Source organism: Nelumbo nucifera, chromosome 2 (assembly GCF_055504915.1).
Source record: "Nelumbo nucifera cultivar China Antique chromosome 2, China Antique-T2T, whole genome shotgun sequence".
NCBI lineage: Eukaryota > Viridiplantae > Streptophyta > Magnoliopsida > Proteales > Nelumbonaceae > Nelumbo > Nelumbo nucifera.
This window is the reverse complement of record NC_142650.1, coordinates 43907631-43932646: the sequence shown is the minus strand read 5'-3', so window position 1 is coordinate 43932646 and position 25016 is coordinate 43907631. Positions and strand designations below refer to the sequence as shown.

Sequence of the window (25016 nt, the reverse complement as noted above, 5' to 3'; positions counted from 1 at the left end):
CCATATAGGAGTTTCCCAATATATGGTAACCATCAATAGTTTTATTTTTTTAATATAATTTCACATGGTAAGGTCTTTTGGAGCTGAAAACTTTTCTCTGAATCAAGGGTGCAGAAAGGAATACGAAAACTCCTTTGAACATCAAAACTGAATAGAAATCCAGTCCCCATCATCATCAATAACATAATGAAAAAAGAAGATAATGAAAGTGTAAGATATAAAACAGAAAAAATCCAAAGTAAGACTAACAATACCATTCGTCTAGCATCTTGCTGAGTTCCCTCTGCTTTGCAGCTGATGTGTTCCATGTTTTCATTTGCCTATCAATGTTGAGATGCCAATCATATATTAGGTAATTTAAAAGTGGAAATTATTAGTATGATGGTTGTAGATTAGACTGCAGTGAATCATAAAAGGCAAGAGCTCAACTGCAAAGATTAGAGAAATGACTATATCAAGGTATGGCTATGTTCAAGTGACTTTTATATTGCCAATCTGAAGAACCCTTATCTTGAGTTCAAAAGACAATTTCTAAATTCACAGCCTAAAGTAATTACATAATGCACACAATACTGTCATTACTCAACCCTCTAATTAATTGCATTCTATAACAGTTTGGTAAAAGAATTATACTCACCTCAAGTAGTATGCTTTGTAAGCAGATGGACCTTCTTTGAAGAGAATGGATAAGCCATTGCGTATCAAGAAAGTTCGTAACTGTGCATTATAGACAACAGAAGCCAACCACCAGAGTGTGAAATATGTTCTCACATAGCACACGAATATACATATCCATCTAATAGTAGCAATATTACATTTCCATATAGGAAAAACAAGGCTTAGATCCTATTTCATCCACATAAATGCAAGTAGAAGATTTGAATGTGTTTGTTGGTCGTTCAGTTAAGATAAGTCAAAGACTTGGATTATTGCTTACACTCCTTTACCCATTTGCTTCTAGACTTTTATCTGCATTTTATTTCCTCCCTTCATAGAATTGTATCAAGTTCATATTTTAAATTCCATCTATGCCTCATTTCCTCTTTCGACGTCTGTTTTTTATAGGAAATGGTAACTTTCATTGACAATTTGAAATAAAATTACAGAATTACAGACTTACCACCCACAGGATGGATAAAACATCAGAACAAAACCTTACAAACAAGCCCAAAACAAAGCCTCCTTAGTAACTCCTTGCTTAGCTAAAGTATCATCCATTCCATTTGCTGACCTTCTTACCCATTTAAATTGCACCCCAATCTCCCTTGCTAAGCTAATAATCTCTCTTAGAGGCCAAGTGGCCAAACTCCCAAGTTTCCAGATTGCATCCACCCTATTACCAGCTTGGAGTCTCCTTTCACTTCTAAATGCTGCATTTGCCATTGTTTCGCCAATCTCAGGCTTTGGAGTAAGGCCATGACTTCTGCCCTTAAGGGCCAAGACTTTTCCTTCCTCATTTCTGAACACACCCCCAACTCCCAACTGACCTGAACTACCCAAAGAGCTTCCATCAAAGTTTAACTTCACTCTGAATTGAGGCGGTGGTAACCAACTTTCTTGAACCACAGGGGAGGAGGGAGAGGATACAGCCATAGCACTCCAATTTCTAATTAAATCAGCTGAGGAGAAGTCCTTGAAGAGATGTTGCATTTTCAGCCAATGCATAACCTTGATGGTAATAACCTCAACAATTGCTTCCTTGGACTTCTAGTGCCCTTGGAAGATCCTATTGTTTCTCTCTTCCCAAATTGACCAAAGGATGGCTAAAGTGGAAGAAGTCCCAAGAACAGTGGAGATGGAAATAGGCGAAACTCAGATTGTGGTTTGGTTGCTGTCATCAGTGGAGGAGAGATTGTGGAGAAACTTGTGGGAGGTAGAAGATGATGACGTGGCAAGGGTCAAAGAAAGGGAAGAAGAAATAAAGAAGATTGACAGCTCAAAAGAAAGGAAGTTGAACGGTCATCATATTCGAAAGTTCGAAATTGGTGCATTAATGAAGAGGTTAAATACGAACTGTCTATTAACGCACGCGTGGCCTGTCAAAGATCTTTTGCAGAGGTGACAGCTGGAAGAGGCAGTAAAACGTCATTTAACTTTAAACACGCATCAGTAGTCAAACCAATGGGTGAACCGAGCGAACCAAGGGCTCAGATGTGTGGGTCAGCCCAAAGGTTGGTGGACAGTTGCAGGGGTCTATCATCGTCTTTTTCGATCCCTGTTGCTCGTCCCCCGCCTTGAGTTTGACGCAGAGTTGCAGAGATGCCTCTAAAGCTCATGGGGACGCCAAAAAAAGTGGTACCGCCACATGGGGATGGATGCCAGTGCAGACGAGCAACTCTACATCTCCAGATAAGCTCAATCCGAAATTTAATAGGCACGAGAGTGACGAATCTGAAGAGGAAAGCGACTGGGTAGACCCAAGGCAAGAAAAGATGTATCAATCAGAGCTTCTTTTAGTATCAGAAGTGTCAACACTGCTAAAACGTGTATCTTGTGGGATGACGAAAAACTGGGAACAGAGTTATTGTTCGAAGACCCCTCTACCTGTGCCAGCGTGGCTCCAAGAGAAGAATACGGTGATAGTCCTGCCCCAATCTTAGTGGTGAACCCAGTTTCAGTTAGAAGAGAAAATGGAGAATTCCCAGGGGAGGCACAGCGACAAGATATTAATAAAGGAATGTCAGATCTTGTTACTAACCCAGACAAAGAAGCACAGGAGGAACAAAACAGTAATTTTATATCAGAGTTGCCTGCCAAGGTTACCGAACCAGTGGGTATTGATAAAGGGAAGGACTCGGGATTGCTGACACATGGAGTCCCTAACCCCTCTTCTTCGTGCTTACCTTTTCAGCTTGTGAGTCCTTGTTTAGATCCCTCTAAATTATTATCATGTGTCTGCGCAGGTACAGCCAATGCCACTCCTCTCAGGAATCTCTCAATGAAAAGTGCCACAGCCCAAGATTCTGAGAACCTATCAGACAATAGTCTAGAACAAGAGGGAGCTAGAATTTGGTCCTTAATTCTGGAAAGCCTATTTGACCCGACCCTAGTGATGGAGAGTAATGAAAATAGAGTAAACCACCCTGTGGGTGCTAGGAGGTTGAATCAGGAGGAGAAAAAAGAGGCAAAGGGAAAGAGAAGAGTGGGAAGGAAGAATGAAGGAAGTAAGGTATACTTGAGGAAAAAAGGAAAGCAAAGAAGAAAGTGAAGCGAGTTAGAGAAACTTAAGTGTGGAATAAATTATGAGAAGGAGGAGGGGAACCTAAAAAGGAAAAGAGGGGAATATTAGGCAGCCAATGATAAGGGGTCACAAACAGGTCGAAATGAAAATAGTTAGCCGGAATGTAAGAGGCCTAGGAAGTGCCAAAAAGAGGGGGATAATCAGGAATACTTTCAGAAAAGAAAGACCAGATATGTTATTGATTCAAGAAACCAAACTTTCAGAGATAAATAGAAGGTGGATAAGAAGTATTTGGGGAGCCAGGGGTCAAAGCTGGTCATATGCCCCATCATGGGGAGCCTCAGGAGGGATTTTGACTATTTGGAGAAATGAGGAAATGGAATGTGTGGAGGAATTAATTGGTAGATATTCAGTCTCCCTAAAAATTAGAAGACTTTTGGATGGGAATGAATGGGTGGTAACAAATGTATATGGTCCTAACTCCTATAGAGACAGGGAGGCTTTTTGGGAGGAATTATGTGCTACTAGCGGAATCTGGGAGGGACCATGGTGTGTGGGAGGTGATTTCAATGTCATCAGATTTTCGGGAGAAACAAACAATCCGAACCAAGGACTCACTACCAGCATGAGAAAGTGTTTTGGAATGATAGAATACTGATGTATTTCATTCTATTGCCAATCGGCATATTTATACAGTAAGCTGCTGCAATAAATAGAAAGAAAAGAAAATAGATAGTAGAAAAATAGAAAGTACAAGAATAAAAAAGAAAGAAATAGAAAGAAAAACTTTCTAAATCAGTCCATCCACAATCCTAGGAATATATACAATTCTATTTTTACACAACTACCAAATATAGATCTGCACCAGTAACCCCACGTTTTCCAACACTCCCCCTCAAGTTGGTGAATAGAGATCCTCCATTCCCAGCTAGGCTATAATTCTTCGAAAGTCTGTATTATTGAACCCTTTAGTAAGTACATCGGCCAGTTGTCCTTTTGTAGACACATAGGGAGTGCAAATCAACTTGCTGTCCAGTTTCTCTTTTATAAAGTGTCGGTCAATTTCAATGTGCTTCATCCTGTCATGTTGAACAGGATTGTGAGCAATATTGATGGCTGACTTGTTATCACAATACAGTTTCATAGGCTCTTCTCGTGGAATCTTCAGGTCTTCTAAAATTATCTTCAACCAGAATAATTCACACACTCCTTGTGCCATAGCCCTGAATTCTGCCTCTGCACTTGACCAAGCCACTACATTTTGCTTCTTACTCCTCCAAGTGACTAAGTTTCCTCCCAAGAAGGTACAGTAACCAGAAGTGGACCGTCTATCTACTGGAGATCCTGCATAACCGACATCTGTATATGCTTCAAGAGCCAGTCCCCCATTTCTTCTGAATAAAATTCCTTTTCCTGGATTGGCTTTCAAATAGTGCAGAATTCGATGAGCAGCCTGCAGATGAACTTCTTTAGGATTATGCATAAACTGACTTATTACACTTACAATGTATGCAATATCTGGCCGTTTATGTGCAAGATAAATGAGTTTTCCAACCAATCTTTGGAACATCTCCTTGTCTACACTTGCATTCTCGCTGGCTTCTCCAAGTTTATGATTGGGATCTATAGGCATGGAAGCTGGTTTACATGCCATATTTCTTGTTTCTCTCAAAAGATCAACAACATACTTTTGTTGAGAGATAAAAATGCCTTGTTTAGAATGTGCAACTTCAATTCCGAGAAAAAACTTTAGTCTCCCCAAGTCTTTTATCTCAAATTCTCTGGAAAGGCAGTTTTTCAATGCTTCCTTCTCCTTTTTATCATTAACAGTAACGATTATATCGTCCACATAGACTAATAGTGCAATAACTCCCCCTGAGGCTGTGTGTTTGATAAACAATGTGTGGTCACCTTGACTTTGCTTGTAACCTGTACTAAGCATCACCTTTGTAAACCTTCCAAACCATGCTCTCGGTGATTGTTTGAGGCCGTATAGTGCTTTCTTCAACCTACAAACTTTGTTCCCCTTAATGCCTTCTCCAAAACCCGGTGGAATGTCCATGTATATCTCCTCTTCTAGATCACCATGGAGAAATGCATTCTTTACATCAAACTGTTGCAAATCCCAATTATAGTTAGCAGCCAAAGACAACAACACCCTTACTGTATTCATTTTAGCTACTGGGGCAAAAGTTTCTTGATAATCTACCCCATAAGTCTGTGTATATCCCTTGGCTACAAGTCCTGCTTTGTACCTTTCTAACGACCCATCAGATTTGTACTTAATTGTGACCACCCATTTACAACCTATGGTCTTCTTGTTTCTTGGTAGATCCACAACTTCCCATGTGTTGTTCTTTTCTAATGCCTCCATTTCCACTCTCATGGCTTTTCTCCACTCCTTATTAGAAAGTGCCTTGGCTAGAGTATTAGGAATTGGAATGGTGTTAAGGCTGGCTAGAAAACTTTTATGGGATTTAGAGAATCTTTGGAACAACACTGATTTGGCTAAAGGGTACAATGGACGTTTGGTACATTCTCTAGTTCCTTTTCTCAATGCAATAGGTAGGTCATACTCAGACTGTGAAGGTGCAGGTTCAAGTTCTGCATATCCCTTAGTTCTAGGATTAGGAGTTGAATCTTGGACTTGCACAAGTTGAGGATCTGGATTTCTTCTCCTAGAGTAAACCTGCATATATCTCACATCATCATGCACATCATTGGTGGGGTTAACAGTGTCTGAATTTGGTTCAATGGTCGGGTTGTTTGACTCTTGTTGAGACTCGGGAATGTGGGGCTCAAAGGATTGTGACTCAGAGGGATGTGACTCTTGACGGTTGGAGACTGTGAGGAGGGTAATACATCTAAGGAGAGTAGATCCGAGGCCTTATCTTCCATTAATGAGAGCTCCCCCTGAAGATAAGGTTGAGTGAAAAAGGATTGTCCCTCCTCAAATGTGACATCGATGGAGGTGTAGAATTTTCTGGTGGTTGGATGATAACATTTATAACCTTTATGAGTTGGGGAATATCCCAAGAAGACACACCTGATTGCTCGTTGATCCAATTTTCCCTTATTATGGACATGAACAAAGGCAGTGCAGCCAAAAATTCTTGGTGTGAGATTATTTGAGGTTCGAATATCAGGGTAGAATTGAGAAAGGACTTGTATTGGGCTTCGGTTAACAAGAACTTTAGATGGTAGTCTATTTATGGTGTATGCAGCAGTAAGGACAGCTTCCCCCCAATATTGTTTTGGCACCCAGTTTTGAAAGAGAAAGGCTCGGGTGGTTTGCAAAAGATGGCCATTTTTCCTCTCAGCTATCCCATTCTGTTGGGGAGTGTTAATACAGAAGGATTCATGCACAATGCCTTCTTTTTGAAAAAATGGGGACAAATTCTGATTAAAATAATCTGTAGCGTTATCAGATCGAAACCTTTTAATTCTCACACCAAACTGAGTTTGGACCATGTTATGAAAGTTGGGAAGAATGGTACCCACATCAGATTTAGACTTAAGAAGAAAGATCCATGTGACCCTAGTGCAATCGTTAATAAAGGTGACAAACCATCTAGAACCAATAATGTTGGGAATTTGAGAAGGGCCCCATATATCCGAATGAATCAAATAAAAAGGAGTTGAAGATCTTTTATTGCTGATTGGGAAAGAAACCCTTTTGTGCTTATCGTTAATAAAGGTGACAAACCATCTAGAACCAATAATGTTGGGAATTTGAGAAGGGCCCCATATATCCGAATGAATCAAATAAAAAGGAGTTGAAGATCTTTTATTGCTGATTGGGAAAGAAACCCTTTTGTGCTTAGCAAGTTCACAAACATCACAATGAAAGGTTTCAACATCAATTCCTTTAAACAAGGAAGGAAGCATTGTTTTTAAAACAGGAAATGAAGGATGATCGAAACGGAAGTGATGACACCAAATTAAATCTTTATTGGAGGTAGATAAGAATGACTCGTGTGTGACATGCATAACAGTGTGAGATGGTTTGTTGGTTGTTTCAAGGTAGTAGAGTCCATCCCTTTCCTTAGCAAGTCCAATCTTCTTCCCCGAAACCTAGTCCTGAAATACACAGTAAGAAGGAAAGAACATAACATTGTAGTTCACATCCTGGGTGAGTTTATGTATAGAGATAAGGCTAGTGGACAACTTAGGAACATGAAGCACATTTTTAAGCAATAGGGATGGAGTAATTTGAATATTCCCAATCCCTGCCACTGTGGTGAAAGAACCATCAACAACAGAAATTTTTCTATTACTAGGACAGGGTGTATAGGTGAGAAAATGTAGTGAAGAGGGTGTCATGCGGTCAGTAGCTCCAGAATCAAGAATCCGTGGAAAAACACTAGCCGCGGCATGTAATCCTAGAGATAAAGACTCACCTGAGAGAGCAAGAGAGGTAGAACCACTTCCTGGTTTCAAGGATTTCAGGAAGCTCCTTAGCCTTTCAATTTCTTCATCATTAAATGGTCCCTGACTTAAGTGTTCTTGCTGCGGGGTTGTGGAGACATTATGGGCCTGTTGAACTCCTCTTGAAACTCCTCGATTTCCCCATTCCTTGCTGGATGTGGGAGGTTTCCATGAAGTTTCTAGCACCGATCTTTTGTGTGTCTGGGCTTCTTGCAATAGGTGCACCAGAGGTTATCGTTAGAGTCACAGGTAGTTGTGTCACGAGCCAAGTTGTGATTGTTCTCACCCTTTGAACCACTGTAACTTCCTCCCCTTGCCACCATGGCTGAGCCTTCGGGATCTTTAGGCTCAAGCATGATTCCACGGCGGCTTTCCTCAGCTCTAACAAGGGCTATGACTTCATTCAATGGAGGCACTTCTTCTTTGCCAAGAATTTGTATTTGGACCTGATCAAATTCAGCACAGTTTGACCAAAAAATCATACACCCTATCTCTTTCAATAAAATTCTTCAAGATCACAGCATCATCAGGGCACTTTGTCTCAAGAACCCGATAATGATCAAGCTCATGCCATAAATTTTGCAACAGATTTGCATACTCTGTAACACTTCTGCTCCCTTGTTTGGCCGCCACTGTCTTCACTTTGACCTCATAGACATGAGCAGCGTCATGGGCTTTGGAATAGGTTTGTCGGACAACATCCCAAATAGCCTTTGCAGAGGGAAGAAACATACAAGTATCACTGATCTCGGGTGTCATTGAACTCCACAACCATGACATAATCATGGAGTCCTCTTCGTCCCAAGCATCAAAATTTGGCTCGCCCAACTTTGGCCCTGTTCCAAGAAGGTGACTAATTTTTCCTTTTCCCTTCAAATAGGTATGCACTAGTTGTGACCACTTCAAGTAGTTTTGGCCATTCAGTCTATATGTTGCCCGAATATTCTGCAAATCACCAGTGTGAGGATGAGAATTTGTTGCTCCTTCATCGGTTTGGACGGGAGCACTTGTTGCAGTCATGTCGGACATTGTTAATGGAGGAAAAATAAGGCCAGCAGGAAAGGAGAATAAAGGATGGAAGAACTGGCCGGAATAAAGGAGAATAAAGGAACACTTCTGGTTACAGATCAACACTGAAGGCCAGAAGAGAAAAACACAAAAAACTGGCAATGAAGGCCGAAAAAAAAAACTCAAGGTTGACAAACCTAGAGCTCTGATACCATGTTTTGGAATGGTAGAATACTGATGTATTTATTCTATTGCCTATCGGCATATTTATACAATAAGCTGTTGCAATAAATAGAAAGAAGAAAAAAAATAGAAAGAAAGGAAAATAGAAAGTACAAGAATAGAAAGAAAAACTTTCTAAATCAATCCTTCCACAATCCTAGGAATATATGCAATTCTATTTTTACACAACTACCAAATATAGATCTGCACCAGTAACCCCACGTTTTCCAACAGAAAGTTTAATAACTTAATTGATTCCCTTGAATTGAGTGAACCTCCGATGCTAAGGGTGGACTATACTTGGTCAAATTTTCAATCCCCCCCAACCTGTTCCAAACTGGATAGGTTTCTCATTACTCCCAACTGGGAAGAATTGTGGGGCTCAATAGTAGTGAAAGGGCTACCTAGGGTTACTTCAGACCATTGCCCCATTTCCAGTGAGAAGGAAAGTCCAAGAGAAGGCCCTACTCCATTCAGGTTTGAAAATATGTGGTTTGAGGATCACTTATTTAAAACCAGATTGAAGGAATGGTGGTAGGAACTCAGACCTTTGGGGAGTATCAAAATGTTAAGCTTTGCATGGAAATTAAAGAGGATAAAAGGGAAAATAAAAGAGTGGAATAAAGAGCATTTTGGGAGGGTAGAGGAAATAAAAGATAATATAGTGAGGAAGATTGAGGAGTTAGACAAGAAAGAGGCTATCGGAAGAAGAGAGAAAAGATGGAAAATCAAGCAAGAATTGGAAGAAAGAAAAACTAGGTTGAAGGAGATAGTAACACTAGGTTTTTCCATGTAGTTGCAAATGGAAGAAGAAAGAAAAACTTAATCTTTAGTGTGGAGGGGGGTCAGGAAGTAAGAGAGAACGAGGAGATCATAAGGATTTTTGTAAACCATTTCAAGGAAATTTTCACAGGTTCAAGCGGGGTGACAACAGAGCTACCAAAAATGGAAGGGGATAGGATCTCAGAAGAGCAATCCTTGTTTTTGGAAAGGAATTTTACTTTGGAAGAAAATCAAGGATGCAATCTTCTCCATGGAAAGATCAAATGCCCCCGGGCCGGATGGATTTTCAATGGCCTTCAATCAAGAATGCTGGGATTGGATGAAAACTGATATTCTGGAAGTATTTAATGAGTTCTTTCTCAAAGGAGAGGTGCCTCGAGGGGTGAATGCTACTTTTATCACTCTAATCCCGAAGAGGTGAGAGGCCAAAACCCATAAAGATTATAGGCCAATCAGTCTTATTGGGAGTGTATATAAAATTATTGCAAAGGTTCTCAGAAATGATCAAGAAAGTGATACCATCGATCATCTCACCTTTCCGAGGTGCCTTTGTGAAAGGAAGGCAGATTGTGGATCAAATTCTAATAGCCAATGAGTGTGTTGCAGAAAAAAGAAGGGGTGAAGGAAAAGGGTTGGTGTGTAAAGTGGACCTAGAGAAAGCCTATGATATGGTTAACTGGGAAGTTCTTCAAATGCTAGAAAGGATGGGCTTTGGAACCAAATGGAGATCTTGGATTAGAGGATGCTTAAGTTCTGTCCATTACTCAATACTTATTAATGTAGCAAAGGATTTCTTTTCGTCTGAGAGAGGAATTAGGCAAGGAGACCCTTTATCCCCTTTTCTCTTCATTGTAGTGGCTGAGGTGTTAAGCAGAATGGTGGCGAAAGCTAATTCCCAAGGACTGTTTAGAGGGTGGAGGATAGGTAGAAATCAAGTGGTCGTTACCCATCTTCAATTTGCGGATGACACAATATTCTTTTGTAAAGGTGGTAATGAGGAGGGAGTGGTAAACCTAAAATTGCTATTGGATAACTTTGTGGGGGTGACAGGTTTAAGGATAAATTGCTCTAAAACAGGCATTGTAGGGGTCAATCTGGAGGAAGGGGAACTACATAGATTCGCAAAGATTTTGGGGTGCGAGATTAGAAGTTAGCCAATGAGCTACTTGGGGTTACCTTTAGGAGGCAATAGGTCAAAAGGTTTTTGGGAACTAGTCATTGAAAGATTTGCTAGGAAGCTAGCAATATGGAAGAGGAATTACATCTCTCTTGGTGGAAGGATAACCTTGATTAGAGCCACTCTGGCAAACCTCCCTATTTATTTCCTTTCCACCTTTAGAATACCATGTAGAGTAACAAGGATTTTAGAGAAGTACATGAGAGATTTCCTTTGGGACCCAGGAGAGGAGAGGAAGGCTCGCTTGATTAATTGGGATCAAGTTAGAAAGCCCAAGGACGAAGGGGGTCTGGTAATGGGAAACATCTCACTCAGGAACTCAACTTTGTTAGGAAAATGGCTGTTGGAGATTCCCTTTTGAGAGAGACAGGTTGTGGCACAAAGTCATTGAGAGTATTCATGGGGTGGATGGAAATGGCTGGGATGCAAAAGTTTCCCCCCATGCTTCTTCAACTTCTCCTTGGAAAGAAATTTATGAAATTTACCCGACATTCCTTAATTTCATTTGACTTAAGGACCTCTTTCCTGACCTCTACACTTTGTCAAACTTCAAAGGTGAAACAGTAGGAAATTTGGGAAATTCTAGTCCAAATGGGGTTAATTGGAATCTGGGTTTCAGAAGGGGCCTCAACGAAAATGAATGCGACTCCAGAATATGGAAAGGCTCCTCAAGTGGCCTCTTCTCTTGTTCGTCCTTCTTTAGTGTTCTGGCTTCACCTAGTATCCTAGTGGGGGATTTCCCTGTGAAAGAAATCTGGAGTAACCTATTCCCCCAAAAATTCAAGCTTTTTGTTGGAAAATCTTCCTTGGCAAGGTTAATACTTGTGATATGCTGCAGAGAAGAAGGCCTTTTCTATGCCTTTCTCCTCACATGTGCTCCATTTGTATGGAAAGTGGTGAGACCCTAGCACACCTATTATTATCTTGCTCCTTCGTGCATAACATTTGGGAGTTTTTTTGTACTCTCTTTGGTTGCAAGTGGGTTTCCCCTCAAGATGTGGTAGGACTCTTCAACTAGGATTTTTTGAGTTAACCAAAGAAAAGAGGGAAGGTTATGTGAAAAGCTACAAAGGCAGCTATTTGCTGGGTGATTTGGGAAGAAAGGAACAACAAAATATTCTTGGACAGGAGTAGAACAATGGAGGAGGTAAACGACACCATCAAAGTTAAAGTAGCTCACTCGGTAAGATCTATGCATATCTTTCAAGATTTCTCAGTCATAGACATTATAAGATCTTGGACAGAAGTAGCACAATCCTCAAGACTGAAAGAGAAAGTAAGGATGCAATGGAAACCTACAGATGGTAATGGGTTTAAACTGAATTTTGATGGAAGCTTGTTTGGAAATCTGGGACTGTCAGCTATTGGGATAATCAAAAATTCTGAAAGGAGAATATTAGTTTTGTTCTCTAGACTGATTGGCATGGGCAATTCTCTAAAAGCTGAGTTAATGGCATTTCTACAAGGTCTGAAGATAGATAAGAAACTTGGAATGAGGCATATTGAGATTGAAGGGGACTCCAAGGTGATCATTTGTTGGGCTAAAAACAATAGAAGTATTCCGTGGACCTTCAAACAAGTGATAAGGGAAGTGGAAAAGGTCGCAAGGGAGGTAGAGGCTGAATTCAAATGGGTTAGAAGGAGTGCAAATGGGCTAGCTGATTATCTAGCTAAACAAGGGGATCTAAGGCAACAATTGTTTTGGGCTGCAAAATTAAAGTGTGACAGAAATTTGTAATAGTATGGGTGATTTAATCCCATACACAAAGCTGTAAAACCTTGCTGATCAAAAAAAAAAAAAGAATGCTCTAGTTATTCTCCACATTACCCTGCCTCTTTTCCTTGGTTGTCAGAAGAAGCTAGAGTCAAAAAGGTTCAGCACACCCGAGGGAGGATTCATTTGCAACCAAAAAGAGAAGAGAACCAAGGTTCACTGTCTCACCATTTCTTAAGCAAAGGCAATAGACATGTGGGGTAAGGCCTCCTGCTACTAGAGGTGACAACATGGTTTTGGTTATTGGTTTCAAGAGAAAACTGTATTACATAAGTTCGCACCTATACACAAGGGTCCCCCCCCCGGTTTAAAATCTTGCAACATATTGGGTTGTATTGGCCGATACATATTGTTCTACAAGGGCCCAATACGTGAAACATGTAGAAATTGTTTGTATCATTCCTTTCCATTTGTATTGAATAGATATGAGTCAGTATCAAGTAGTTTTCGGTCTATATCGGCCAATATGGGTCCAATAGAGTCCAATATGTTGCATGTATTGCCAATACATTTGGATTTTATTTGTTTAATAAACTCTCTCTCTCTCTCTCTCTCTCTCTCTCGGTATTAGCAACATTTCAAATTCAAAATTACTTATTTAAAATACTCCCTCTCTCTCCCTCAATTCAAATTTGCATTTAACTCTCCCTCTTACTTTTGCCAACTTTTCAAATTCAAATTTAATTATTTGATAAAGTTCCCCTTCTCTCTCTTAATTAAGTGTTACGTTTTAATTAAAATTTGGATTTAACATGCCATTAATTATTTGATATGAACCCTAGTTATTAGCTTATAATGACCAGTAGTCCACAAATACACCATACAAAGTAGATGGTTGTAAATAAATGCTAAAAATGATTATTACAATTTATATACTAATAAATATTAACATAAATTATATTGATTTTCTAAAAATTAAGGTATGTATGTTTGTATACATTTTCAATGGTACCAATTGTGTCCCAATATATTACACTTTATATAAACTATTAAAAGTATATTTTGTATGTTTAAATACCTTATTTATAGTTAATAAAACTGGTATTTATTGTTATCAATATAATTTTAGGATTTATTTGAGTTTCCCAACGTATCCATGTGTATCTTAATTTTTCATCTATATCCATACAAATCCAAAGCATATCCTAATATGTCTCTTAATTTTGTTTATAGGAAAACGGTAACTCCCATTAAACTTTTAAGGAAAAGTATTACAATTGTCACCTTCAAAAATAAGGTGACCTCCCATAACATAATTAACTTACAAGCATGCCCAAAACAAAGTCTCCCTATTAACTCCTTGCTTTGCTAATGCGTCAGCCAAACCATTTGTTGACCTCTCCAAGTTCCCTTATTAGGTTCATTATTTCCTTTACATGTTGTCTAAGGGACCAAGTTCCCAAGCTATTTGTTTGTATCCAACCTATGACCAACTTTGAATCCCCCTCCACTTCTAACTATCGGAAATCCAATTGTTTAGCCAATCTAAGGCCTTGAAGTAATTCCATTACTTATGCTTTAAGTGAGTCACCCATCCCTATTGGGCCAAAGAAAAGGGCCATGATTCTTCCTTCCACATCTCTAAGAACACACCCCCAACTCCAGAGGGACCGAGTTTACCTACAGAGCTTCCATCAAAATTCAGTTTCACCCTAAGCTGTAAAGAAGAGGACTAATCCTCTTGAATGGTAGGAGATGAGTAGGAGGAGGAACCCAATACTGTGCTCCATCCTCTAAGCAAGCCATCTACAGAAAAATCTTGTAAGGGATCCAAAGTTTTCAACCAATGTATGATCTTGATGGTGAGCCCTTCTATAAGTTCATCTAACGATTTTTAGTGCCCTTGGAAAATTCTGTTATTTCTCTCTTCCCAAACCACCCAAACAATAGTTGCTCTCATTGTTCTCCACATCACCCTTCATCTCATAAAATTGTCCTTCCGATACATGTTGTGTTTCCAATACTTGAACCTTGCTCCCTCCTAGAGACCCTATATAACATACAAAAATTCCAGTTTGGTCAACATGCATTGCTGATTATCCATAACCCATCAAGCATGATATTCATTTGATCAACACAGTGAACCATCTAGTAAGCTCTTCTATGCATTCAAGTTCATTATTGTCCCACAACACCAATATTCCCACCAAAGACCACATGAAGGTGCCATTGACCAGCTGATGCTTCTCCTTGACCAAATACTTCTCATCCATCTTGAGTCTAGTTTCTCCTTTTTAGAATCCTGAATTTTTACAATTTGAGGCTTGACTTTCCTCAGAGTCCTTAACAATCTCCTCTTTCTGATACTGTTTATCCCTCTCATATTCCATCTAATAGTCCTCCATCTTTATTGATTTTTTGACCCTCTAACCTCACCTGAATGAGTACAATGTGATAACTTTTTTGCGGGAATTACAGTGACTTACTAAGTGGATCACATTAAAAATAAAAGCCAATTTTCCAATCACAAAATCCCCATTTTTCTTCTAGGAAAATATTTTCGAAAAAAAAAACAGTGACATAAGAAAAATATCAAAAAATTTCACTGATATTCTGCAATTTCAAACCTTAAATGCCCAGTTTATCAACAGCATTCAAAATATGCCCAATATATAAGCAATATGAGAGGAAAAAGAATATTGGAATGTTCTGCATCACCCACCGGTGAAATGGGGAGATATAGCCAAATCTCTTTGATATTCCAAACCATGCTCTAAATCATTGCATTTCAATAGCCATATATCGCAAACAAGTATTTCTTTATGAAATAACATATATCTAACAAACTAATAAAAACATTTCATCACACAGACCTATTCTCTATAGGTTGCAACTCATCTAGATATTCCATTAACAAGAAATTATGCATACTTTGTGTATAAGAAATCAATTTGGTCATTAACAAGTTCAAAATAATTTATTAACAGAGGATAAAAAAAGAAAAGGAACATGAGATCATTAAGTTTGAACTTATCAAGCACCTTATAAGTAAGAAATTTTAACTTGATCATTAGATTTGCATCTTCATCAGCCAAATCGGTTCCTGATGCTTTTGGGTTGGAGTTACCATTGATGCTTTTTTCTAGTATGTTGCAATCTTTTGCAATTTCAGCAGCTTTCTCCTTATTCACCTTGAATAAGTTCACATCAACAAAGAAACCTGGGAAGAAAATGGAAATATGAGAAAAAGGCATGACTATAAGTCATGCAAAACAGAATAAATAGGATACTTCCCAAAGAATAGTAACTTCCACATAGACATGTTTAGTAATACAACAACCAAGAAAATATCTCCAAAGCTAAACAAAGGCAAAACTCAAACAGAGAAAAATCCTCTTATATTTGATGATAATGAAAAGTGATATCTTAATGAAAAAAAAAAAGAAAAAACTTCTTACTTCAATGCTAAAAATCATAACCACCATTTACCCAACAAAGTGACATTCCTCTCCTGAATATTCCCAATACCTAGGCCACCACACTTACTCTTACAGACCACCTCCCAACTTACCCCATGATCCTTTTTTTCCTCCTCTGGCTCCCATAGGAAACAATTGTTTTGGGCTCAGATATAAATTGATAATTTCATGGAATAAGTAGTTGGTTTGGCCAATGTTAAGGATCTAAATCTGTAAATAAATTATTTTTTCTAAGAATCAACAACAAAAGTTTCCACAACCTATCAAAAAATATTTTCCAAGGAGATAATCTTGTTAAGAAGTGGCTGGAGCAGCCAATGTAAACAGAAAAGGAATGGTAAGTAACTTTAGGAGGCCATAAGTTTTAATTTCTATTAGTACTCTCTTTCTTTCAAATTTGTTCCATTCTATTTCTTCACTATGTAGAGGTTAGAGATGACATAGGCTTTTCCTGTCTATTCTTTTCTTTCTTTCTTTCTTTCTTTCTTTCTTTCTTTCTTTCTTTCTTTTCTTTTACGTGAAGCCTTTGTGTCCATAATAAGTGAATGAATTTGATAAATAGTAGCGTAGGTTGAGGTCAATAGGTTTAGTTTGCCTTTTCTCAAAAAAAAAAAATAGTAACATAAGTTTAGGTCAATAGAATGTAACCTTTAGAATAAGATGTTACTTGCACTACTATGAGGGTTTTCAAAATAGAGGAACAAAAGATTTTTTTAATGAAAAAAAAACAACCTTGGGTTGTGTACAGTCATTTCTTATCTGACAGCATTATCTTCAATATTGAAAGAACTAAATAGTCAGTTATCCTACCTTTTGAGAAATGAGAAGTTAAGGGAGGATTAGTTTGTACTGTTTCACAGATAGCTTGATTCTATAGATGTGCCAGAGCCGTTTCACACAGTTCCCCAATTTTTTTAATTATAAAGCCAAGGGAGAGTTAGAGGCTTTGATTCTCTCTAATTATTCCTACCAAAATTCTTTCTGATCCATTCATCATCATCATCCACACCTTATTCCAACTATATGGGGTCAGCTACATGAATCTTGTGTCACCAATCCATTCTTCTGATCCATTAATGACCAAAAAGACTACCAAATTCTATCCAATGTATTTTGATCAACAAGTGAAGTGACACATATCCATGAGGTTGTCATATAATGATGTTGATGGTTTAACCAGTTTTTCATTCATTGAGATTTTTGTGACTGGGCAAAGGGATATACCTCATGATTCTCATCATCTGACCATTGTATAAGCATTATAGTCCAAAAGTCAAAATTCAAATCATGACCAAGGGCTATCCAAGCCTATCACTAGTCTTTTTTTTTTTATTGGTAACAAGTAACTTTATTGATTTGAAGAAAGATTTGGATATATTTACAAAAACGGTAAAGTTTACAGCACCCCAATCACCACAAGTGGTGACTTATCCCCCTGTTTCTGTCCCCAAAGTGTTCAAAATCAGGTTACAATCAAGAACCATGGGATACTAGTTCCCATTCACAAATACAATTGATTTCCGTACACCCCTTGCCTAGCTAGTGCATCAGTTATTCCATTGAAAGACCATGATACCCACTTAAAATACATGCCTATCATTCCAGCCAGGTGTAGAGCCTCTATCATAAAGTATCTGTATATCCAAGAGCCTTCCCTGTTCTTATTCATCTCAGAATCACCTTGGAGTCAACTTCCTTCCACTTCAAGATTTCTAAAATGCAACCACACATCATTGATTGTTTCTAAATAAATATTCCTCCAGTTCCCGATTTGCCTGGGTTTCCAATGCTACACCATCAAAGTTCCACGCCATTAGCAATTCCCCCAAAGATAGATGGTGTTTGGGGAAATCCAATTCCCCCAAGGATTGAGGCATTTGCATGGCTTGTGGCAATGGACAGTATTTGATAGTGGATCATCTGAAGTCCAGGGGCTTTTGCATGGCCGACATGTGTTTTCTTTGCAAAGAATTTGCAAGGTAGCTGGTTTCTTGTGGAAGTTCTACACCTCACTGTTTGGGTTTCCAAATTCTCAGCCAGAAACTGCTGCAGAAAATTTTTCTTCTTGGCCAAAGCTAAGAGGAAGTAAAAAAGCAAGAACTTTCTGGAGCTGCTTACCATTCGTTATTTGCTAGAACATTTGGAAGGAAAGAATAGAAGAGTTTTGGAAGACAAATACTGGAATCTGGGTAAGATTGTGGCAGCTGTTAGTAACTTGGTTGCAGATTGGATTCTGGTATCTCCAGCTCTTATCCAAGTTTCTAAAGAGAATTTGGGTGACAGATTAGGTGTTAGTAACTTGGATGGATTTTAATTTTTCTTTTCTATCAGCTTTTGTTGTTGATTGTATGAGGGTGATTTATTCCAAAAAAAAAAATGGTTGTATGAGGGTGATGCCATATCACCTCTCAGGATGTAATTTTTTTCTTCTTCTAATGAAATTTCATTTTTACCTTCAAAAAATAAATAAGTTCCACATCATGTTCCCCATTCCTGGTGAGGTCCAAAACTCCTTGCTTAAGAAGATGAAGCAATTTGGTTCCAGCATCAAACGAGATCATCAAAGGAGAAATGCACAAATGTTGGTCAAGTTTTACAGGTCTAATATGATGTCAAAGATTTTTCTCCAAAATGAAGGTTAAAAGTGGTATTTGCAGTTAATATTGTGAATTGATAATCTAGTGGGAGTTTTACATTTGCATTTTTATTTAGTAGGTGTGGCAAAATAAAGAGGAAGAGAAGAAGAAGAAATGAAGAGGGAGAGAAGAAGAAATACTTTTGTATTGATAATGTGTTGAAAAACATGTTGAGCATACAACTTAAATAAGAAAAGATAGGAGAGACAAACTCCTAGGATCTCTCTCAATTAGGGATTGATTAAATCTTTCCCTTAATCCTAGGATATGACTTTCCTAATTTTATTCAAATCTAATATTTCCTAAATTTATTCAAATCTGTAATCAATCAAATCAAATATTTCTAAGTTTGCAGCAAATCATATCTTTCTTAATTTGCCGCAAATCATATCTTGCCGACACTCCCCCTCAAGTTGGTGCAAAGATAATCATGCCCAACTTGCTAACTTGAAGTTCAAATGGCTGTCTCAACAAGCCCGTCAAAACATCTGCAATTTGCTGTGTGGTTGGTACAAATGGAGTGCAAATTATTCCTTCTTCAAGCTTCTCCTTTATAAAGTGTCTGTCAATTTCAACATGTTTAGTCCTGTCATGTAGAACCGGATTATGAGCAATGCTGATAGCTGCCTTGTTATCACAATACAGTTTCATAGGAAAACTCACTGGTATCTTAAGATCTGCTAGCACCCTCTTTAGCCAAAGAACCTCACACACTCCTTGAGCCATTGATCTGAATTCAGCCTCAGCACTACTTCTAGCAACTACACTTTGCTTCTTGCTTCTCCAAGTAACTAAATTGCCCCAAAGAAATGTGCAGTACCCCGAAGTTGACCTTCTATCAGAGATCAAGCCTGCCCAATCCGCATCTGTATACACTTCAACCCCTCTCTTCTCATTTTTCTTGAAGAAGAGTCCTTTTCCTGGTGTGCCTTTTAGATACTTAAGAATTCAATACACAGCTTCAAGATGTTCTTCGTACGGGGAGTGCATAAATTGAGTCACCATGCTCACAACGAAGGCAATGTCAGGACGTGTATGTGACAAGTAAATCAATCTTCCTACCAGCCTTTGGTATCTACCTGCATCTACTGGAACCCCATCTTTAACTTCTTCGAGCTTAGCCTTAACTTCTATCGGAGTGTCTGAAGGTTTGCATCCACTCATTCCAGTTTCTTTCAAGAGGTCTAGAATATATTTTCGTTGCGAAACCACAATGCCCCTCTTTGATCTAGCCACTTCCATTCCGAGAAAGTACTTTAGCTGGCCTAAGTCTTTAATCTCGAATTCCTTGGCTAAGCTCTGCTTTAGTCTGTTCATCTCTTTAATATCATCTCCAATCAAGATTATGTCATCAACATAGACAATCATAACCGATACCTTGTCTTTGGTGGATCTTTTTGTGGAAAGAGTATGATTAGATTGTCCTTGACTATATCCTTGACTTTTAACGAACCTTGTGAATCTTTCAAACCAGGCTCTGGGAGACTGTTTAATTCCATATAGAGACTTTTTTAACTTGCATACCTTAGTTCCAAACTTTTTAGTGAAACCAGGTGGAGGCTCCATATATACTTCTTCCAAGTCTCCATTCAGAAAGGCATTCTTCACATCTAGCTGATTCAGTGGCCAATCAAGATTAGTTGCAACAGATAAGAGTACTCGAACTATGTTTAGTTTCGCCACTGGAGAAAAGGTCTCAAAGTAGTCCACTCCATATGTCTGAGTAAAGCCTTTAGCTACTAGGCGAGCCTTGTATCTCTCCAAGGATCCATCTGAGTTGTACTTCAGAGTGAACACCCATTTACAACCAACAACTGTCTTTCCATCCGGCAGATCCACTTTCTCCCAAAAAGCATTCTTTTCCAAAGCTCTCATCTCAAAAATAGCTTCTTTCCACTCAGGAACATTTAGAGCCTCTTGGATACTGTTAGGAATGGATACACTAGACACTTGTGAAATAAAGGCACAATATGAAGGTGAAATATTTTTGTAAGATACAAAATTTGACAGAGGATGTTTTGTACAAGACCTAACACCTTTCCTAAGAGCAATGGGAAGATCAAGTTGACTGGAAAAATTAGAATTACCTGGAGGAATATTTTCAGGTATTTTTGGAGAATTGTCATGAATTTCATGATCCACCCTCAGATCAGATTCTTGTTGATATTGCGGAATAGTGCTTCTCCTTTTCAGTGCTAGATGTTCCCTTGAATATACAAGGCCTTTATGCTGTTTCACACGTATCTCTGATGTTTCAGCTTTTTCATTTTGAGATGGCATCACCGAAGGTTGTTCATTTTCAATATTTAATTCATTTGTTTCCACTGATTTTGTATTTTCTGCCTCACTTTCTTTCGGTGACTAGTTGTGAGGAACATCATTATGGACAAATTCAAACATTAAATCAGAACCATCTAAAAGATCATCTTCACTAGTGTTGCTCTCCCCTTGAAGATGGGAGTGTCTGTAGTATGAGGTTCCTTCAAAGAATGTGACATCCATAGTCACAAACATCCTTTTCAAAACTGGATCAAAGCATTTGTAACCTCTCTGATTAGTGGGATAGCCTACAAAAATACATTTATGTGCTTTTGGATCAAGTTTTGAACGTTTAGGATCATGGTTATGAACAAAGGCCAGACTTCCAAAAATTTTTAAGGGAATGTTTGTCACTAGCCGAGAGTTTGGAAAACAGTCAATGAAAACCTGTATGGGTGTTTTAAAATCCAAAATTCGTGTAGGCAGTCTATTAATCAAATAAGTGGCTGTTAAAACGGCTTCTCCCCAAAGATACTTAGGAACCTTAGTTTGAAAACTTAGGGCTCTAACAACTTCAAGGAGATGTTTGTTTTTCCTTTCAGCCACCCCATTTTGTTGAGGTGAATTATTACACGAACTTTGGTGTACAATTCCTTTCTCAGCAAAAAAATTCCCTAACACATTGTTAAAAAATTCCTTTCCATTATCACTTCGAAAAATTTTAATTTGAGTCTGAAATTGTGTTTGAACCATGTTATAGAAAGTTTTAAACACAGTTTCAACATCTGATTTCTCTTTTAAAAGGAAAACCCAAGTGACCCTAGTATGATCATCAATAAAAGTAATGAACCAACGCTTTCCAGAAAGAGTTATTACGCTAGAAGGACCCCAAACATCACTGTGAATCATGGTAAATGGTTTTGATTTTTATATGGTTGGGACGAAAAAACAGCACAATGATGTTTTGCTAATTCACAAGATTCACACTTAAAACACGAATGATTTTTATTCATGAATAACTTGGGAAATAGATGCTTTAAATATTGAAAGCTAGGATGTCCTAATCGATAATGCCATAACAAAACTTCGCTGTCACTAGAAACAGAGATAGAGACCACCATCCAGTTTAGCACCCCCAATCATCTTCCCCAAGATTAAATCCTGAAATTCACAACAAGAAGATCAAAAATTAACCCAACAATTATGATCAAGGGTTAGTTTGCTGACAGATAAGAGATTGTATGATAGGTTAGGAACATGTAGAACATCTTTAAGGTTTATGGAAGGAGAAATAGATACAGTTCCTTTCCCGGCAACAGTAGCAAAGGAACCATTTGCAATTTTAACCTTTTGATTCCCTGCACAGGGTGCATATGAAGTGAAGAATTGTGAAGTGTCGGTCATATGATCAGTGGCACCTGAATCTAATATCCAGGAACCATTAGATTTGGTACAAGCAATGGTTGCAGTGAAAAAATTACTTGATTGGGCTAGAGAGCAGGATGGGTTAGAATTTCTTAACGATTGAGATTGAGACATTTTATATAAGTGCTGTATTTGTTCCTTTGTGAAAGGAAGAGACTCTGAGGATGATTGATAACCTGGATCCGAATTGCTTACCTGAAGCACGCGGACATCTCCCCCTGACTTGTTGTCACTGTTTGTTTTTTTCTTCCAACCTGCTGGTTTCCCGTGCAGCTTCCAATAGGTTTCCCGGGTATGCCATGGCTTTTTACAATGATCACACCAAGGCCTTTGCTTTCCTCCTCGTTTATCTCCATCTACATCTGCACCTCGGGCCACAAGAGCGGACCCTTCATTCTCAGTTTTTGTTTCATAAACATTCTTCAACATCACTTGCCGTTGTGCTTCTTCTCTACGCACTTCTGAAAAAACTTCTCTTATAGTAGGCAAGGGCTTTCGCCCTAAGATACGTCCCCGAACCTCATCGAGTTCTTTATTCAAACCAGCCAAGAAGACAAAGACCCGGCCTCTTTCTATCTTCTTTTTGTACCGAGCACTGTCACTCGGACTTTCCCATTCTTCTTCAAATAAATCCAGCTCCTGCCAAACAGCCATCATCTCATTATAATAAGCAGTTACTTCACGCTTACCTTGCTGCATCTTCCACATTCGGGTATTTGTGAATGATTATCCAGATCTGAATAGGTTCCCCTAACAGCTTCCCACACATCACGAGCAGTTGGCAATAACATGAATGGTTTTCCAATCACAGGATCCATAGAGTTGATCAACCAGGCGGTAACCATTGAATTTTCAGAACGCCACTGCCTGTACTTTGGATCATCAGTGGCTAGCGGTTTCACTTCGCCATTCAAATAGCCGAGTTTCCCTTTGCCGTCGATCACCAACCGCACGGACTAAGACCACTCAAGATAATTCTTTCTGTTCAATTTGTGAATGGTAATTTGAAGAGAATTCTCAAAAAGAGAGATGGCCGCTGAGTGAATACCTCCCTCCGAAGATGTCACACCACTGGTAGCATCCGAAGAGGCTGAACCAGAGCCAACCATGCTGGCCTAAAAATTCATGATTGGACCCTAAAGCTCTGATACCATGTGGCAAAATAAAGAGGAAGAGAAGAAGAAATGAAGAGGGAGAGAAGAAGAAATACTTCTGTATTGATAATGTGTTGAAAAACATGTTGAGCATACAACTTAAATAAGAAAAGATAGGAGAGACAAACTCCAAGGGTCTCTCTCAATTAGGGATTGATTATATCTTTCCCTCAATCCTAGGATATGACTTTCCTAATTTTATTCAAATCTAATATTTTCCTAAATTTATTCAAATCTGTAATCAATTAAATCAAATCTTTCTAAATTTGCAACAAATCATATCTTTCTTAATTTGCCACAAATCATATCTTGCTGACAGTAGGCTTAAGTGGGATTCATATTGCAATTTGATTGTCTTTTTTTCTTGATCATATTTCTAGATTTGATTACAACAGCTTGTGCCACTTCCGGTTCTTGCATTTTGTGTGCATCTTCTTTAATATTAAGAACAAATAAAGATGTTCACTGGTATAACTCAGCAATTAAGCATAAACATATAGGGTATCAATAGGGTGCAACTTGGGCAGGCCCAAACTGACTCACCCCCACAAGTTTACAAAGGCTGGGATTGAATTTTCACTCCTTGGGCTGAGGCTGGGCATATCCCTTAGGTAGCCCGAGCCCAACTTAACTATACAAATACATGCATACATATATAGAAACAGTTGAAAAACAGTCCTCTTGATGTATGGAACTGCTTGAGATTAGATGCAAACCAAAAAATAAACAAACAAGAGAGGAAGAAGAGAGAGAGAGCTAGCGGGAATGAGGGTTAGAGAATAAGAGGTTCGAACATAACCTCCCTCTAACACTAAACATTTTATTAAGAAGTTAATCTTTGAAATATTACAGAGAGGCCCTTGAGTGGGCAAGAAAATACAAAAAACAGAACATTACAGAGTATGGGCCCAGAATAAGGCCCATTACAGAGGGAAACATAACATAACATGAAATGACAGTCTATGGGCCATTCGGCCCATCTCCTCTACACTCCCCCTCAAGCTGAGCATAGATGTTAATCATGCCCAGCTTGCCAGTGTCATGTTGAAGCCTTGCCTTGGAAATGCCCTTGGTGAGGAAATCTGCCAATTGTCTTTCAGAAGTAATGAATGGAAGACACACTTCACCGGAGGAGACTCTTTCTCAAATAAAGTGTCTATCAACCTCAATATGTTTGGTTCTATCATGTTGTGAGCAATGTTGATGACGGCCTGATTATCACAGTACAACATCATGGGTTTGTCATGATCAATCCAAAGTTCTTCCATTAAGGACCTTAGCCACAACAATTCCGAGACTCCATGTGCCATGGCTCTATACTCTGCTTCTGCGGAGGATCGGGCCACAACTGACTGTTTCTTACTCCTCCAAGAGACAACACTACCAGCCACCAGACTGCAATACCCTGAAGTAGATCTTCTATCATCAATATTTTCAACCCAATCAGCATCAGTATAGGCTTCAAGTTTCAGATGACCATGCTTGGTAAATAGAATTCCTTTTCCTGGAGAGCCTTTCAGATAGCACAAAATCCGTTATGCTGCTGCCAT

The 25016-nt window shown here is 38.7% G+C and overlaps 1 protein-coding gene across 2 annotated transcripts in view; it reads right to left on the bottom strand.

Moving 5' to 3' along the window:
• LOC104588646 (tRNA ligase 1-like) overlaps positions 1-25016 on the bottom strand; it is a 161227-nt gene that overhangs the window by 47342 nt on the left and 88869 nt on the right. For both annotated transcript variants that reach the window (XR_002022202.2, XM_010246663.3), the window contains exons 14-16: positions 15555-15733; positions 638-717; positions 255-320 (exon numbers count right to left, since the gene is read on the bottom strand). Coding sequence is in view for 1 of the 2 variants with exons in the window: in XM_010246663.3 (XP_010244965.1) it covers positions 255-320; positions 638-717; positions 15555-15733 (325 nt within the window). In the remaining variant the exon portion in view is untranslated. The remainder of the gene's footprint in view (positions 1-254; positions 321-637; positions 718-15554; positions 15734-25016) is intronic.